The sequence below is a fragment of the Ailuropoda melanoleuca genome, chromosome 16 (assembly GCF_002007445.2).
Source record: "Ailuropoda melanoleuca isolate Jingjing chromosome 16, ASM200744v2, whole genome shotgun sequence".
In the NCBI taxonomy this organism is placed as follows: domain Eukaryota; kingdom Metazoa; phylum Chordata; class Mammalia; order Carnivora; family Ursidae; genus Ailuropoda; species Ailuropoda melanoleuca.
The window spans coordinates 82,092,591-82,106,897 of NC_048233.1; the positions used below are offsets into that span (position 1 = coordinate 82,092,591).

The window sequence follows — 14,307 nt, forward strand, 5'->3', positions numbered from 1 at the left end:
GGGGTTGTCCAGAGCCAGGCGCTGTCCGACTTTGCCAGCTCTAAGCATCAGACAGAGGCGCTGGACTCTGCTTTTCTCAACTCGGCAAATTTTATTTAGAAAAAAAAGGTGGGGGAGGAAAAAAGTGACAGCGCTCTTTAGGCCAAGGTTTTAGAAGAGAAACCTCCACCTTTCTGCAGCACCTTAGCTCCCTATCTCTCTCACTGCTCAACCTCCCTTGGCTTCCGAAGCTTGGAAAAAGCTATGTCCCCTGCCGAAGGAGAGTGGACGGTGAAGGTGCCTGGAAACGGCCAGAGAAAAGGCCCAGGCGGTCAATGTTGCGGTGGAGGACACTGTGCAGCACAGCGAGATGGGGTCCACCCTCACCTCCACCCTCCCTGGAGAAGTCCCGGATGAAGCGGCCACGCTCTGACTGGAAGATGAACTTCTGGGGCAATGGCCCATGCTCCCGGAGAAAGCCCCAGACACTGAGCAGCAGCAGACGCACTTCAAAAGGTGCCAGTTGGCTAAATACCTCGTGCATATTACCCAGGGCTGGTGGCAGGAGGCTTCCCTCTGCCATGACAGCTACCAGGGTGCAGGATGCCTCCAGGTGCCAGGGAGAGTGAGCTGTATCAGGGTGGCGAGAGGCTTCCCAATGACCCAGAAGGGCAGCTAGTAGCCCCCGCAAGAGCACGGAACAGTAGCACAGGGCTGGGGGAGCAGCCGCTACCAGCTTTAACAGCTCAAAGAGCAGGGGCTGTTCCCGGAAGCGCCGGCCAATGCGGAGATCCCGCTCCACGGTGGCGCGGGCGTGCTCCTCAGGGGGCCAGGCTAGCTCAGCACCAGCTGCATCAGGACACACACTCTCCACCAAGGTCACTGCCACCGCTTTGGCTGCCTCTGGGCTCAGGGTGGGAGCCCCCCAGCAACCCCCACATTCAGTACCCCCAGGAGCACTGCAGCAGTGCACCAGGAGGCTGAGGAGGCTCTGGGTGTTATAGACCACTTCCTGCTGATTGCGCAACTGGACAAACTTGGGTGGTTTTAGGCCACGACCGATGACTCCAGCGTGGAAAACTGACCAAATCCCTCCAGGCCCTGGCACAGCTGCAGTGTGCCGTCGGTTTGTGTCCAACAGGGAGGCAGAAGCCAAAGGAGCTGAAACAACTGAAAGAGTCTCATTGTCCCTATCCACTTCCCCTCCAAACAGTTCTGCGTTGCCCCGATGTAGGGCTCCCTCTACTAGCAGCTGCAAGACAGCCTTGAGCCCAGCTGGGGAGGTCTGAGAGAGGCGGGTAAGAAGCTGAGAGGCCGAAGCCACACCTGGGGGGCCATGCAGCCTCAGAGAGGCAAAGAAGCGATGTACTCCAGCTCTCACCAGTCCCAGGAGTTGGGAGGGGGACAGGGCTTCTTGAGGAAAGGGACAAATGGCCAGGAGGGAGGCAGCAGCTTCAGCTACTTCCTCCTCAGGATGTAGCAGGAGAGGAGCCAGGTCAGACAAATGGGCCGATGCAGACTCCCCAAACCGGGCCCCTAAGGCTGCAGGGCCCTCACCACCCTGCTGTTCCCACCCCACTAGCAGTGCCAAGTTGCGCAGGAACCGGGCAGTGAAGGGAGGCTGCAGAGTCCCTGCGTGCACCCGAGCCAGGCAGCTTCGGAAAGCCAGAGGCAGGAGGCCAGAGAGACTGACCACCAGCCCTGCATATAATTGGGTGGCCAGACTCAACTCTTCAGGGCTTCGGGCCCGGCTCAGGAGATGGCCCAAGGCCTCAGGTCCACAGCTAGGCCGAGTATAGACAGAGAGCAGGCCCAAGAGCTGGTGTTGCCAGAGGAAGCGCTTCCGTTCCAAACGTAAGGTCTCTCCACACAGCTCTCCAACATGGTTTCTTAGCGCATCTAGAAAGGGCACAGGGCGGGGGGGTGGGGGCGGGCCCAGCACCCCTTCCCCAGGAGACCCTCCCCGGTGATGAACCAGTTTTTGCAGGTGCAGCAGCAGTAGCTGGATCAGCCGGTCACAGGCCTCACGCACAGTGTCCGGCACAGCCAGGCCTTGGGTGGTAATGACTGAGGCAGGCATAGCTGTGTCCACCAGGAACTGCAACAGGCGGTAGGCACCTGCCCCCGAGGCCTGGCTCACCAGGTGCACAGCCAGATTCAGCATGTTGTCCAGCTCCTCTCGTGGGAATCCCTGCAGGTGTTGCTGCAGCTGACTCAGCACAGCTGGGGGCTTAAGGCAGTCCACCAACTCTCCAGAGACTGTGCCCAGCAAAGCTGGTGACATGACTGCCAGCTGCAGCAGGAAGGGAACTGTGGCCTGAAGGGACGGGTCCCCGCTCCGGCCCCCAGAGCCCCCTGCCAGACTATCATGGAACATTCGCAGAAGCTCCCGGCGGATGCTGTCTCCATGGCGGGAGGCCAGGTGCCCTAGGATGCCTACAACTGAGGCAATCTTGGGCACCCGTTTCTCCCCAGGGATAGCAGGAGATCCAGGAAAGGGGTCAACAGAGGGGGTTTGAGAAGAGCTTCCACCACTGCCACCAGTTCCACCTCCAGCCCCACTGTGAACACAGAAATCCTTAAGGCCACAGGAGAGAACTCGGGAGATGATAGTGCCAGGAAAAGAGGAGCCAATATGGGCTACAACCCAGTCGAAGTGTGGGGAATGCTGGACAGAGGTATCCAGCAAGGCATCCACGCAGGCATCTGGGCAACTACCAATGAGAGCTGAGAGACACTGAACATAGATGTCCATTAACGTGCGGGTGGCCCGACAGCCCATCCACAGCTGGAGCAATTCGTTGAGAGAGCCAGTGGCATGGGGCACACGCTGGTGCTGGCCCGAGTATGTGCTGCTCAGTTGCCCCATGAGGTCAATAGACCATGCACTAATCACAGGTGCCCAGGCCTTCGGGTTGGCCCGGATAAACTCAGACAGCACCTGCTGTACTTCCTGCACCACATCTTCTAGACCAGGTCCCCCAGCAGGGACATGGGAGGGTGGGGGTGGACGGAGGTGAGGGGGGCCAGCCACGGGGCTTTCATCCAGGGCAGCCAGGTGGGCCCGGACACTCTCATCAAAGACACCTCGCAAGTGGTCAAGCACGGCAGCCCGAGCAGGTGGCAAAGAGCGGAGCAGGAGAAGACCACAGCGAGCATGTTCCCGGGCCGAGAGCTGATGGCCCAGAATAGGGTCCACACCAGTCAGAAAAGCCTTGATTTCCTGGGACAGCTCTTGAGCACTGAAAGGAAGCAAGAGAAGCAGACTTAGAGCGTTGGGAGATGTTAGGCACATTACATTCCCCCTGTGAGCTTTGGTTTCTTTCCATGTAAAATAAGGGTAACTGTACTTCCCTCCTTAAGATAATGTACATGAAACACTTAAGCACCATATCAAGTTCACACTAATCACCCAATAAATATTTTTCTTTCAATAATAACAATAATGTCAATGTTAGGTATTAATTCAGTCCAGACAACAGCCCAATTAAGGTATGATCCCACTTTACAGATAAGGAAACCAACGTTAAGTAATTAGACTATAAGCCCCAAAAGGGTAGTAAACATTTCAATGCTCTTCAACACTGAATCTCGTTCTATGAGGTGCCTGGTATACAGGAAGTACTCCATAAGTATTAGTTGAATTGAGTAAATATATCTTGTGTGGCTATAATATCTGCTTTTAAAAACACCTTTCCAGCTTGACTACCCTCCCTCCAAAACGCAAGCACCCAGGATTATGCTCTTAAAGAGAATCCTAAACTCAACTTGTCCCTCATTAAGGCCTCCTAGTACCTGTTTTTCCCCATATTCTGTAAGCATCCTAACCACCACCCCTTGAACTCCACATCAACAACCACCTTCCAGGCATCCTCGGTGTGCCTAGGAATCACAGTGTCCAGAATAGAGACAAGGTAATGCCTGCCTTTCAACCCTTCCCCTCCCAAAACATATGGCTTCAGTCTTAGGCATTCAGAAGCCAGTGTTATGGGAAGTGGCAAAGTCCCCTTCCTCTTACTGCCTTTTCTGCCAAAGAAGACCGCATCCTCTAGGGGCTGATAGGGCTCCGACTGTGCCCTCTCTGATTCCTTAAATAAATAAACAAATCAACCACCCTAAGGTGAGGGAGAGTAGCTTAGCTGGAGGGCAAGGCAAAGGCTAGAGGGAAGCATTTTGTGGGTTTCCGGGCCTGGGTTCCCAGGGAGTCTCCATGAAGTCAGGAGACCCTGGGTTCTCTCAGGTCTTAAAGGGGCAGGACAGCTGCGTTCCCAAGAGTTCTGATATCCCCAACTCTTGGGAGAACAAGGCCGGGATCTGGGGTAACTAAGCGTTGGGGGTTAGGAGGAGGCAGGACCGAGATCTTAGGAGTGCGGGCACTGGAGCCCAGAGTTTTGGTGAGGCAGTCCCTGAGTTCTGGGAAGACCCGACCAGGAATCTCTGAGAACCCTGACGCGAGTTCTCGAGGTAGGATCCGGGTTTCTGCCGAGAAGGCTGGGGATCGGCGCAGGGCCGCGCGATGGGGGAAGATGCCAGGGGCTCTGACTACCTGAGCGGCGCGGGACCGTGGGTGGCCGGGGCAGGCCCGGGAGGCCCTGGGGCCCCGGGAGGGTCGCACAACGCGGACATCCCGGAGCCCTAGCCCGAGCCCGAGGCGGGAGCGGCGAAGCGCAGGCAGCGCATGCGCGTTGACGGGAAACCCGAAAGGAACCAGCGGCTAGGCTTCTCCGGAAAACCCGTCCGGCGACGTCCGCGACCCTCATAACATTGGTTCCGGGCCGCATCGGGATCCCAGAGCGGGACTGCGATGGTGACAGCGAAAAGCCGCCCCGGCCTCAATGAAACCTTTTCCCCCCACAAAGGGCGTTTAAGACACAAACTAAAGCTAGCTGCGTCTATTCACAGTTGGATTTAATTATTTTGCCGAAAGCCAAAAATGCAAAGTGTTCAACTCACGAGGTTATAAATAATGAAGCACTAGGAAAGATTTTAATCAATAAATAGTGACGATATTAAATAAATTAACAAACAAGTAAACGAACAGCGACCATGGGAAAGCAGTTAAAGAAGAAAAGGATGGGAAAAGCAGAAAAAAGACGGAAAGAAAGGAGGGAGGGGCACCAGGAAGGCTCAGTCGGTTAAGCCTGGAGTCTGGATGTCAGCTCAGGTCTCGATCTTAGGGCCGTGAGTTCAAGCCCCGCACTGGGCTACGCGGTGGCGGGGAGCCTGCGAGAAAGAGGGAGGAAGAGAGAGAATGAGGAAGGAGGGAGGGAGGGAAAACTCCTAAGAGAGGAAAAGGAAATAAAGGGAAGGAGAGGAAGCCCAAAATAAATTGGGCTGGCTGGGCTGGAGGTGTTCTCCCAGTCATCGGCTGGTACTTCTGTCCTTCTGTTAGTCTTCATTGTTTAGGCTTTGCTCTCTCCCCAACCTGCCAGCTCAGGACCCCTGCTCTCGCTTGCAGAGAGAGAGTGTGGTAACTATATGAGGAGCTCATGTGCACCTCTTGAAGAGCCCCCACAACTGCCAGTCGATCTAGATCAAGTTCCAGCTATTGCATTTACTGGCTGTGCACTCTACTTACCCTCTCTATGCCTATTTCCTCTTCTCCAATGAAGATGATAATAGTACAACTACCTCATAGGGCTTGTTGTGAAAATTGAAACAAGGGAATATGTTCACTAATGTGAAATGTTGGGGTCTGGGAGCGAACAGTCAAAAAAGAATTCTTGAGCTGTCTTCTGTGCAAAAAAGATGGTTTTATTAAAGCACAGGGACAGGACCTGTGGGCAGAAAGAGCTGCACTGGGGTTGTGAGGAGTGACTGATTATATGCTTTTAAGTTGGGAGGGGGTTAGAGAGACTGTAAGTCTCTAGGGTTTGCAGGACCTTGAGGACTCATTTACTACTGTCTAGTAAAACTTAAGTCATGAGACCCTTCAGATGGAGATCAGTGGCTCATATGCTTGGAGGATGATTGCCAACATGTATCTTGGGGTGGGGGGTGGTAGAGATGAAAGAGGTTTCCAAAAGGATTTTCATTTGTTAAAGAAGACTTAGAGGATCCTGGAGGTCCGGCTAATGTCAAACAAAGGTTGCCTTTTGCCTCTAGCAAAGTATTAACATTGAAGCAGTTGACTTCTCGGAGGAAGGTCACTCTGCCTGTCTCGAGTACTCGTCAATGGGCTATAAGTTGTAAGGAAGTTTAATTTTTTTCTATATTTCTTTAGCCTTTGTTCCCCACATCATTCACTGTATAGGACTTAGTGCCTGCAATGGTTAAGTAAGCACTATATAAGCATTCGCTATTTTTATTATATTTGTTGAATAAACTCCAGAAAATAAGCTCTCTGACACCTATTTTGTTGAAGGCTATATCCTCGTTCCTTACAATAGTGTTTGCCTGGTACGTAGTAGGCTCTTAATAGTTGGTTGAATAAATGAAAAGGAGAATCGGTTCTGAGGCCAGAAGGCTTACTGCTTTCAGTGGAAGTGTGAGTTAGAATAATACCAGATGGCAGTTTCTGAAGACACTTTTGAAACCACTTAAAAACATAGAATTGAACAAAAATCAAAATGGCTGCACTAATCCTTCAGCGAAGCTCGATTTTAAAGTAACCTTTTTCCTCTCCTGCAAACTTCTCCTTTTTTAGCCTTTTGTTTCAGTAACCTGGTATCACTCTGAAAAGGACTAAGGAGACTGGCAGCATCGACACAATTCCTGTAGAAACCAGCTAGACCCTATATTCACCTATAAAACCCCCAACCCCTTCCTCTGAGCCCCTTCTTCCCAGTGGGCTTAGTTTTTGATGGCCATAGCTTGCTACAGGCTCCTTTGCCTGGCAAAGCACTAAAGCCAATTTTCCTCTTTATCCCAAACTCTTGCCTTCCTGCTGTATTTTGGCTCTGAAGCATGGAGGTCTGTTTTCCAACAACACTTTTGAAGTGATTGTGTTTTAAAAGCTAAATGACTACCTATGGTTCTTTTTTTGTTCTTACATTTTATAAGTTTAAATACACTTACACAGTGTATATACTACTTACCAGGAAAATCTGTTCTAGAACAGTAATATGAGACCATTTCTGCTCCTAACACTGCCTCAAACCGGAACCCAACACTTCCCATCACAGAGCCTCAGCTTTCCATCTGAAAAAGGAGGCTGTTGAAGCCAATTTCCTCTTCTGTAAAATGGGTATGATGTCTCCTATCTCACAGATGTTTTGCAAAGATCACTTGAGATCACTTATTAAAAGACTTAGCATAATGCCAGATACAGAAACTCTTCTTTGAACACAGCAAGCTCCTTCCACCTTAGACATGGGGGTAGAACAAAATTATGAAAAACGGGTATACCAAAATATTAAAATGTCTTTTCTGGGGGCACCTGGCAGACTCAGTCGGTGGAATGTGTGACTCTTGATCTCAGGTTGTTACTTAAAGTCTTAAAAAAAAAAAAAAGATTATTGGAACTAAGGAAATTCGAATATGAAAAACTCAATATTAGCCAATGTTAAATGTGTTAGGGGTGACAATAGTATTTTGGCTATATAGAATGTTCTTAGGGGTAAAATCTCATCTGCAACTGACTTTCAGATAAGTCAGCAAAGACAAAAACACACAGACATACATATTTGCAAGTGCATAGAGATAGAACACGTGTAGGAAAATGTTAAAAATTGGTAAATCTGAGTGCATATATAAAAGTTCATTGTGCTAATTTCTTAACTTTATTGAAGGTTTGAAATTCAAAATAAAGCTGGGATGGGAGGTGCAACACAGGGCCCAAACCCTCCCTCTTCCAGGAAGCCTGATTAAACAGGACAGATAGAATATGCTTTTCCTCTGTTGAACACACCTCTGTACAGGCAGCTTTTCACTTTAATTAAACACCCCAGCCCTGGCTTCCAACAGAAGTTCTGAATGTTAAACGGGAAAAATAATGCTCAGTTTTCAGTTTATTAAAAATACAATCCTGGGGGGGGCGCCTGGGTGGCACAACAGTTAAGCGTCTGCCTTCGGCTCAGGGCGTGATCCCAGCGTTATGGGATCAAGCCCCACATCAGGCTCTTCCGGTATGAGCCTGCTTCTTCCTCTCCCACTTCCCCTGCTTGTGTTCCCTCTCTCGCTGGCTGTCTCTATCTTCTGTCGAATAAATAAATAAAATCTTAAAAAAAAAAAAAAACAATCCTGTGTTCCCTCTCTCGCTGGCTGTCTCTATCTCTGTCGAATAAATAAATAAAATCTTTAAAAAAAAAAAAACAATCCTGGGTGCCTGGCTGGCTCAGTCGGTAAAGAATGCCCATTTCCATTCCCACATTAAATCACACGCCGCTCAGTGAGAACTCTAGGGCTTTATTACAAGTGGAGCGGACTGCGAGGGAGCCCCATTCTCCAGTCTTTCTTCTCTGCCCTCTTTCTCTCAACACATCCCTCTGGGGCAGGTCACTAGGCCATCTGAGGAGAATGAAAAGGGGCAATGCTTTTTCCAAAGTCCTCTGAAACAACCAGAATCCTTCTGGCTCCAGCCGAGAATCTTCTGGTGGAAGGGGTGAGAGATTCAGCTCTTATCTTCAAGGTCCTCCATGTCTACATCCTGGGGGGCTTTTGTCTTCTTTAGCCGCTTGGGCTGTGGTTCACTAGTCCTGGCTGACCTTGTGGGGGCTTCCACTGAGCAAAAGGAAAGCGGAAGTATTAAAGAACCCCAACGAACCCAGGCTGCCCCCTTACCCACCTCTGTGCCCCAGTCTCACCTTCCATGGCTGCTTTCTCTTTCTGGGCCAGCCGGATCTGCTGAAGGAGCTTTCTGCGCTTCTTCCCAGAGAGAGTAATGTTGGCACGTGCACTGGACCTGAAGGGTTGGTAGGAGCAAAGATACCCAGGGTTAACCTTAAAACAATGTACGTTGGTTCTGACTATTGAAAAGGTCTTTGGAGTCAAGTAAAAAGACTTTGAAAATCTGGGCTCTGAGGTAGTGAGTTCTATCTCTCCAACACTTAGCCATTAACATACTTAATACTACCCCCATACATGTATAAAGTACTTACCATTAAATGTTAAAATTTGGTACATGGCAGAAACTTGTAAAGGAAAGCTACTTTTCTCCTCTATTTTCAATACTTTTATTTTTTAAGGAGGCTCCTCGCTCAACATGGGACTTGAACTTACGACCCTGAAATCAAGAGTCGCATGCTCGTGTCACCTGGGTGGCTCAGTCAGCTAAGTGTCTACCTTCTACTCAGGTCATGATTTTTTTTTTAAAGATTTTTTTATTTATTTGAGAGACAGAGAGAGAGAGAGAGAGAGAGAGAGAGCACACAGACAAGGAGCAACAGGCAGAGGAAGCAGGGAGCCCAACTCAGGACCCGATCCCAGGACCCTGGGATCATGACCTGAGCCAAACTGAGCTTAACTGACTGAGCCACTCAGGCACCCCAATAAATAAAATCTTAAAAAAAATAAAATAAAATGAGTTGCATGCTCTACCAACTGAGCCAGCCAGGTACCCCTATTTTCAATACTTCTGACATCAGAAAGGTGTGGGGCTGTCCCACGTCGAGGCTTTCTCAAATTCAGTGGACACCGACTGAGAATCCTACAAATTTAACTCAGTTCTGACACCATCTACCTGGAGATAGCATCAGATCCCACAGGCTGAGGGTTCAGTGTCACAAGACTGCCCCCCACTTCAGATGGTGTACTTCTGAATGACCAGCTATAAATCAAGGTTCTTAACCATCTCCTTCCCAGACTCAGTAATTTGCTAGAACAGTCACAGAACTCAGGGAAACATTTACTTGCATTTACTTATTTATGGTAAAAGGATGCAATTCAGGAACAGCCAACTGAAGGAGACGCATAGGGTAAGGTCCGGGGAATGGTGACGGAATTTCCCTGCTCTCTCCAATTTCCCAGCACCTCCACCTGTTCACTAACCAGGAAGCTCATCAAATCTCTTATTATTCAAGAGTGTTTATAGAGCTTAATCTTCCCAGGTGGGTGGTGTTTAAATTCCCAACCCTCTCATCACCTGGTTTTTCTGGAGACCAGCCCCACCTTAAGTTGTGATTAGCATAAACCTAATTGTACTCAAAAAGGGTTCCTTAGGCCATAACAGGCACTCTATCACTCAGGAAATTGCAGGGGTTTTAGAAGCTCTATGCCTAGAACCAGGGACAAAGACCAAATGGATTTATTATACTACAAAACTGTAAATATTTACAATGAAGAAATCAATGAAAGAATGGGATGGGAACTCTTTCCCAAGGCGGGGGGTGGGGTCCTTGAGACCTATATGCAAAATCCCACAGGTACTTTTGTGAAAATTCATCAAGTACGTGCACACTTATTTATGTGATTTTTTTTTTTTTAAGATCTTATTTATTTGTCAGAGAGAAAGAGCACAAGCAGGGGGAGTTCCAGGCAGAGGGAGAAGCTCCCGCTGAGCAAGAAGCCCGATGCAGGACTCGATCCCAGGACGCTGGGATCGTGACCTGAGCTGAAGGCAAACCCTTAACTGACTGAGCCACCCAGGGGTCCCGTGTATGCTTTAAATTTATTTATAAAAATCTATGTGGACGTACAATGTTACTTGGGGAGGTGGGTGAGTCGACAGGTCTTACGTTCTTAGTGGGGTCCAAGACCCATAGAGGTTGTGAGCTACCGGTCCTGTGACAGTCTAGCTAGCGGAGTGCAGGCACAAGCACAGCTCACAAACGCTGCTTATATAAACGTCAGTGCACACGGAAAGCAAGGGGCATACTTGCGGTGGAGCTCGGCAGGAAGGGGAAAGGGGACTCGGTGGGGAGGAGCAAAGCAAAGAAGGTCTGGCACTCACGCCCGCTTCTTCAGGTGGTGCCGCGTGATCAGCCCTTCGTCTATCACGGCCCCGATCACCCGGTGCTTCAGTCGCCTCTGCCGGTTCAACACCCGCCGTCGCTTGAACAGCTTCTTCTTCAGCTCCTAAGGGGGAGGAAGATGCTAATCAGATGGAAACCCGTGACCCAGGGCCCCACACCCAGCGACTCCAGCCCATAGATCCCATCTCTGGCGAGATTAAAGGGCTCCAGGACTCTTGGGGAAACAAAATCGGGGCTCCCACACAGTCACCGTTCTGGGCCGGTTGATCTTTCCGCCAGGAGCGCCCATGGCTGCGCGGCGAACCCGGCTTCGCGACCGCGTTTTGGCTCTGCGCTGCGTCAGCGTCGGCCCCGCCCCTCAGCCTCCATGAGCCAATCGCAGCTCGGAGGCGGGTCCTGAGGCTATATAAATGCGCTCTGCGTTCGTACTGGTCTTTTGGGGGACGGCGAAAGAAGAGGTACGTCTTGTGATTGCGGAGCCGGTTGCTGGGTTGGGGGTTCTGGACGAGGCCTGCGCACCCTCCTTTTCTTGGCGGGGGTCGGGTGTGCGGTCCCGGTCCCCGTAATGTACGGAGGCAGAGGGAAAGGGCTCCGGCCCCCTCGGCGTCATGTCTTCGGTGCCCGCGGCTTCCAGTCCGCCGGTTCTATCCTCAAGCGCCGGGACACGGGCTCTGAGAAGCGTGGCGGAACCAAGGTTCTGCAGGCTCCTCCCTGTTGCGCTCACGCCTTCTGCTTTGATTTCAGGTCTTTGGAACCGCCCCTGGAGCCGGAGCTGTCGTGTTCCCCCTCCTCTTTCACTGCCCGTTGCAAACAATAAAGGCCGTTCGTACCCTAGTAGGTGTATGTCTGCGTTCTTTTTTCCGAGGTGGTTGTTAGGCTGTACGCCTTATTCCACAAAGCGGAATTTGCAGCTTTTCTCTTGGACCTCAGGCTCCTGCGGGAGTGCGGGCGACATTTCGCGGAACGTTTTCTGGCCGACTTTGAAGGGATCTCCAGATGGCCGCGCTGCGCCGAACCCTCCACGTGGTGACCCTGGCGACTGGGGCGTGCCGCGCTTTGGCGGGTAGGGAAGGTGGACAGAGTGGGAGGGAGGGTTCTTAGTGACCTGGGAGTCTAGTCCCTGAAATTGTGGTTCTTAAAACCCCAGGGTATATTGCAACGTTTCTGCAGCATATTTGATGGGACTTGGGCGCTGGGTGACCCATGTACTGCGCTCGTGTCTACAGGCTCCCTGGCTGGTAGCTGCCTGGCCGACCGTAGCCTCTGGGATAAGCTCCATGCCGATACCCGTCTGGGCAGCGTCCCCACGTTCGACTGGTTCTTTGGGTACGAGGAAGCCCAGGGGTTGCTCCTGCCGCTGCTGCAGGAGGCACAGGCTGCCTGCCCACTGCGGGTGTTGGACGTGGGCTGTGGGACCTCCAGCCTGTGTACCGGCCTCTACACCAAGTGCCCACATCCCGTGGATGTGCTGGGGGTGAACTTCTCTCCTGTGGCTGTAGCCCACATGAAGAATCTTCTGGAAGGTGGCGAAGGCCAAACACCCCTGTGCCCTGGGCACCCTGCCTCCCGACTCCACTTCATGCAGGCTGATGCCCAGAACCTGGAGCCAGTGGCTTCCTCGGGCTCCTTCCAGCTAGTGCTGGATAAGGGCACCTGGGATGCTGTTGCCCGGGGTGGTCGCCCCGGGGCTTACCAGCTTCTGTCTGAGTGCCTCAGGGTCCTAAGCCCCCAGGGGACCCTGATTCAGTTCTCAGACGAGGACCCTGATGTGCGGCTGCCCTGCCTGGAGCAAGGGTCCCCAGGCTGGACTGTGACTGTGCAGGAGCTAGGCCCTTTCAAGGGCATCACCTACTTTGCTTACTTGGTTCAAGGCTCTCATTAAAGACTTCAGTCCTGACCTGAATTTTTCTGTTGGGTGAGGAGAGCGGTGGATATAGCTTTTCAACTTTGTAAGATAGCTGGGAAGTGAGGATTTGAGGCCTGGTCTCCACATTTACTAGCTCAGTGCGCAGAGTATTGAATGTTCCGAGACCCGGTTCATGCACTGGCAGCAGGGTAGGAATAATATCCGGAATTAGGGGATTACATATGATGGTGAAACGTGGAGCATTTAGCAATGCCAGGCACGAGAGGGATGCTAAATAGAGAAGGTGCAGTGGTTCCTTCCCCAGCCCCAATGAACTGGAACTCCTAAAAACACAGGAGTTTTGTTTGTTTTTAGATTTATTTTTGAGAGAGAGAGCAGATGGGAGGGGCAGAGGGAGAATCCTAGGCAGTCTCCATGCCCAGCGTGGAGCCCAAATCAGGGCTCCATCCTATGACCCTGAGATTGTGACCTGAGCCGAAACCAAGAGTAGGGTGCTTGACCGACTGAGCCACCCAGGTGCCCCTGTTAGAGGAGTTTTTAATAGAGGAGTTCTTAATCCAAATCCCAGTATTGACTGACTTGTGTGGGCCGGCAGCCTCACCTCTAAGCCTCTTGTCCTCACCTGTAGAATGGCAAGACTGAAAGAACTGATAGATGGGCCTCATAACAAACCACGGAAATATTGAGGGAGACAGATACTTACCCTCAAAGCTCCTGGGAGGCAGGAGATGCGAATATTCCACAAAACAGCTTCTACAAACACGGGAGCCTGCTGCTGGGTTCCAGAGAGGACAGGGGTTGGAGGCTTCCTGATACTCTGTGTCCCCAGGAATCCAGGAGACCTCTTGTTCTCCCTGTTCCTGCCCCCAGCCGAGTTCTGGGTTAAAGGTTCTTAAGGGAGATCTGGGGTCCAGTGGGCTCCAAGTCCAGCCTGGGGGAGAGAGGAGTTGAAGAGCCCATTAAGAATGAAAAATATTCCTGATCTATTATTGACTTCCAGAAAGATGAAACAAATTTGTGTATTTTTTTTCTTATTACAAAAGTAATACAGCAATTATAATTAAGAGGCTAATTTCAGGGGCGCCTGGGTGGCTCAGTCCGTTAAGTGTCTGCCTTTGGCTCAGGTCGTGATACCAGGGTCCTGAGATCGAGCCCCGCATCAGGCTCCTTGCTCAGCAGGGAGCCTGCTTCTCCCTCTCCCTCTGCCTGCCACTCCCCCTGCTTGTGCTCTCTCCCTCTCAAATAAATAAAACCTTAAAAAAAAAAATTAGAGGCTAATTTCGGGGGTGCCTGCGTGGCTCTCAGTAGGTTAAGCATCTGGCTCAGGGTGTGATCCCAGGGTCCTGGCCCAGCCCTGCATCAGGCTCCCTGCTCAGTGGGGAACCTGCTTCTCCCTCTCCTCTCTCGGCCATCCCCCCTGCTTGTGTGCTCTCTCTCTCTGTGAAGTAGATTAAAAAAATTAAAAATAAATTTTTTTTTTAAAGGCTAATTTCACAGCCTGTTACCTCACAAGGATGAAGGAATCTCCCTCATTGGGTTCTGAAAATCATGAGATAAAAGCACTGTGAATGCTAATAAATAAGCTTCTAGTACAGTATCAGACATGGGGAA

General features: G+C 51.0%; 3 protein-coding genes and 1 non-coding gene across 8 annotated transcripts; 2 read left to right on the forward strand and 2 right to left on the reverse strand.

The window, feature by feature from the left end:
* Positions 1-66: 66 nt before the first annotated feature.
* INTS5 (integrator complex subunit 5) lies at positions 67-4,683 on the reverse strand. The gene is made up of 2 exons (XM_002925364.4): positions 4,526-4,683; positions 67-3,221 (listed from the first exon to the last, which is right to left on the reverse strand). Exons 1-2 carry the CDS (start codon positions 4,603-4,605, stop codon positions 242-244), a joined length of 3,060 nt encoding a protein of 1,019 aa, XP_002925410.2. The 5' UTR covers positions 4,606-4,683; the 3' UTR covers positions 67-241.
* A 3,622-nt stretch (positions 4,684-8,305) lies between these two features.
* C16H11orf98 (chromosome 16 C11orf98 homolog) lies at positions 8,306-11,174 on the reverse strand. The gene is made up of 4 exons (XM_019806104.2): positions 11,080-11,174; positions 10,808-10,932; positions 8,724-8,821; positions 8,306-8,640 (listed from the first exon to the last, which is right to left on the reverse strand). The coding sequence occupies exons 1-4, from the start codon at positions 11,116-11,118 to the stop codon at positions 8,531-8,533; spliced, it is 372 nt and encodes a 123-aa protein (XP_019661663.2). The 5' UTR covers positions 11,119-11,174; the 3' UTR covers positions 8,306-8,530.
* On the forward strand, positions 11,068-13,848 carry CSKMT (citrate synthase lysine methyltransferase). 5 transcript variants are annotated; one of them, XM_019806101.2, is made up of 4 exons: positions 11,068-11,287; positions 11,574-11,669; positions 11,760-11,892; positions 12,056-13,848. In XM_019806101.2, exons 3-4 carry the CDS (start codon positions 11,826-11,828, stop codon positions 12,709-12,711), a joined length of 723 nt encoding a protein of 240 aa, XP_019661660.1. In that variant the 5' UTR covers positions 11,068-11,287; positions 11,574-11,669; positions 11,760-11,825; the 3' UTR covers positions 12,712-13,848. The 5 variants fall into 5 exon arrangements, with proteins under 5 accessions (XP_019661660.1, XP_034501613.1, XP_019661661.1 ...); XM_034645722.1 differs by having other exon boundaries at positions 11,574-11,663; positions 11,741-11,892; XM_019806102.2 differs by having other exon boundaries at positions 11,574-11,663.
* Positions 11,349-11,497, forward strand: LOC117796841. The gene has a single exon (XR_004621546.1). It is a non-coding gene; the product is annotated as a small nucleolar RNA SNORA57 (small nucleolar RNA).
* Positions 13,849-14,307: the final 459 nt, after the last annotated feature.

Excerpts from the sequence above, each read along its gene's own strand:
- C16H11orf98 (XM_019806104.2), bottom strand. The coding sequence starts at position 11,118 with ATGGGCGCTCCTGGCGGAAAGATCAACCGGCCCAGAACG. Across the intron at positions 8,822-10,807 it reads CACCACCTGAAGAAGCGGGC|GTCCAGTGCACGTGCCAACA; the intron begins GTGAGTGCCAGA and ends CCAACCCTTCAG. Across the intron at positions 8,641-8,723 it reads AGAGAAAGCAGCCATGGAAG|TGGAAGCCCCCACAAGGTCA; the intron begins GTGAGACTGGGG and ends CCTTTTGCTCAG.
- INTS5 (XM_002925364.4), bottom strand. The coding sequence starts at position 4,605 with ATGTCCGCGTTGTGCGACCCTCCCGGGGCCCCAGGGCCTCCCGGGCCT. Across the intron at positions 3,222-4,525 it reads CACGGTCCCGCGCCGCTCAG|TGCTCAAGAGCTGTCCCAGG; the intron begins GTAGTCAGAGCC and ends GCTTCCTTTCAG.
- CSKMT (XM_034645721.1), top strand. The coding sequence starts at position 11,826 with ATGGCCGCGCTGCGCCGAACCCTCCACGTGGTGACCCTGGCGACTGGG. Across the intron at positions 11,893-12,055 it reads GGCGTGCCGCGCTTTGGCGG|GCTCCCTGGCTGGTAGCTGC; the intron begins GTAGGGAAGGTG and ends TCGTGTCTACAG.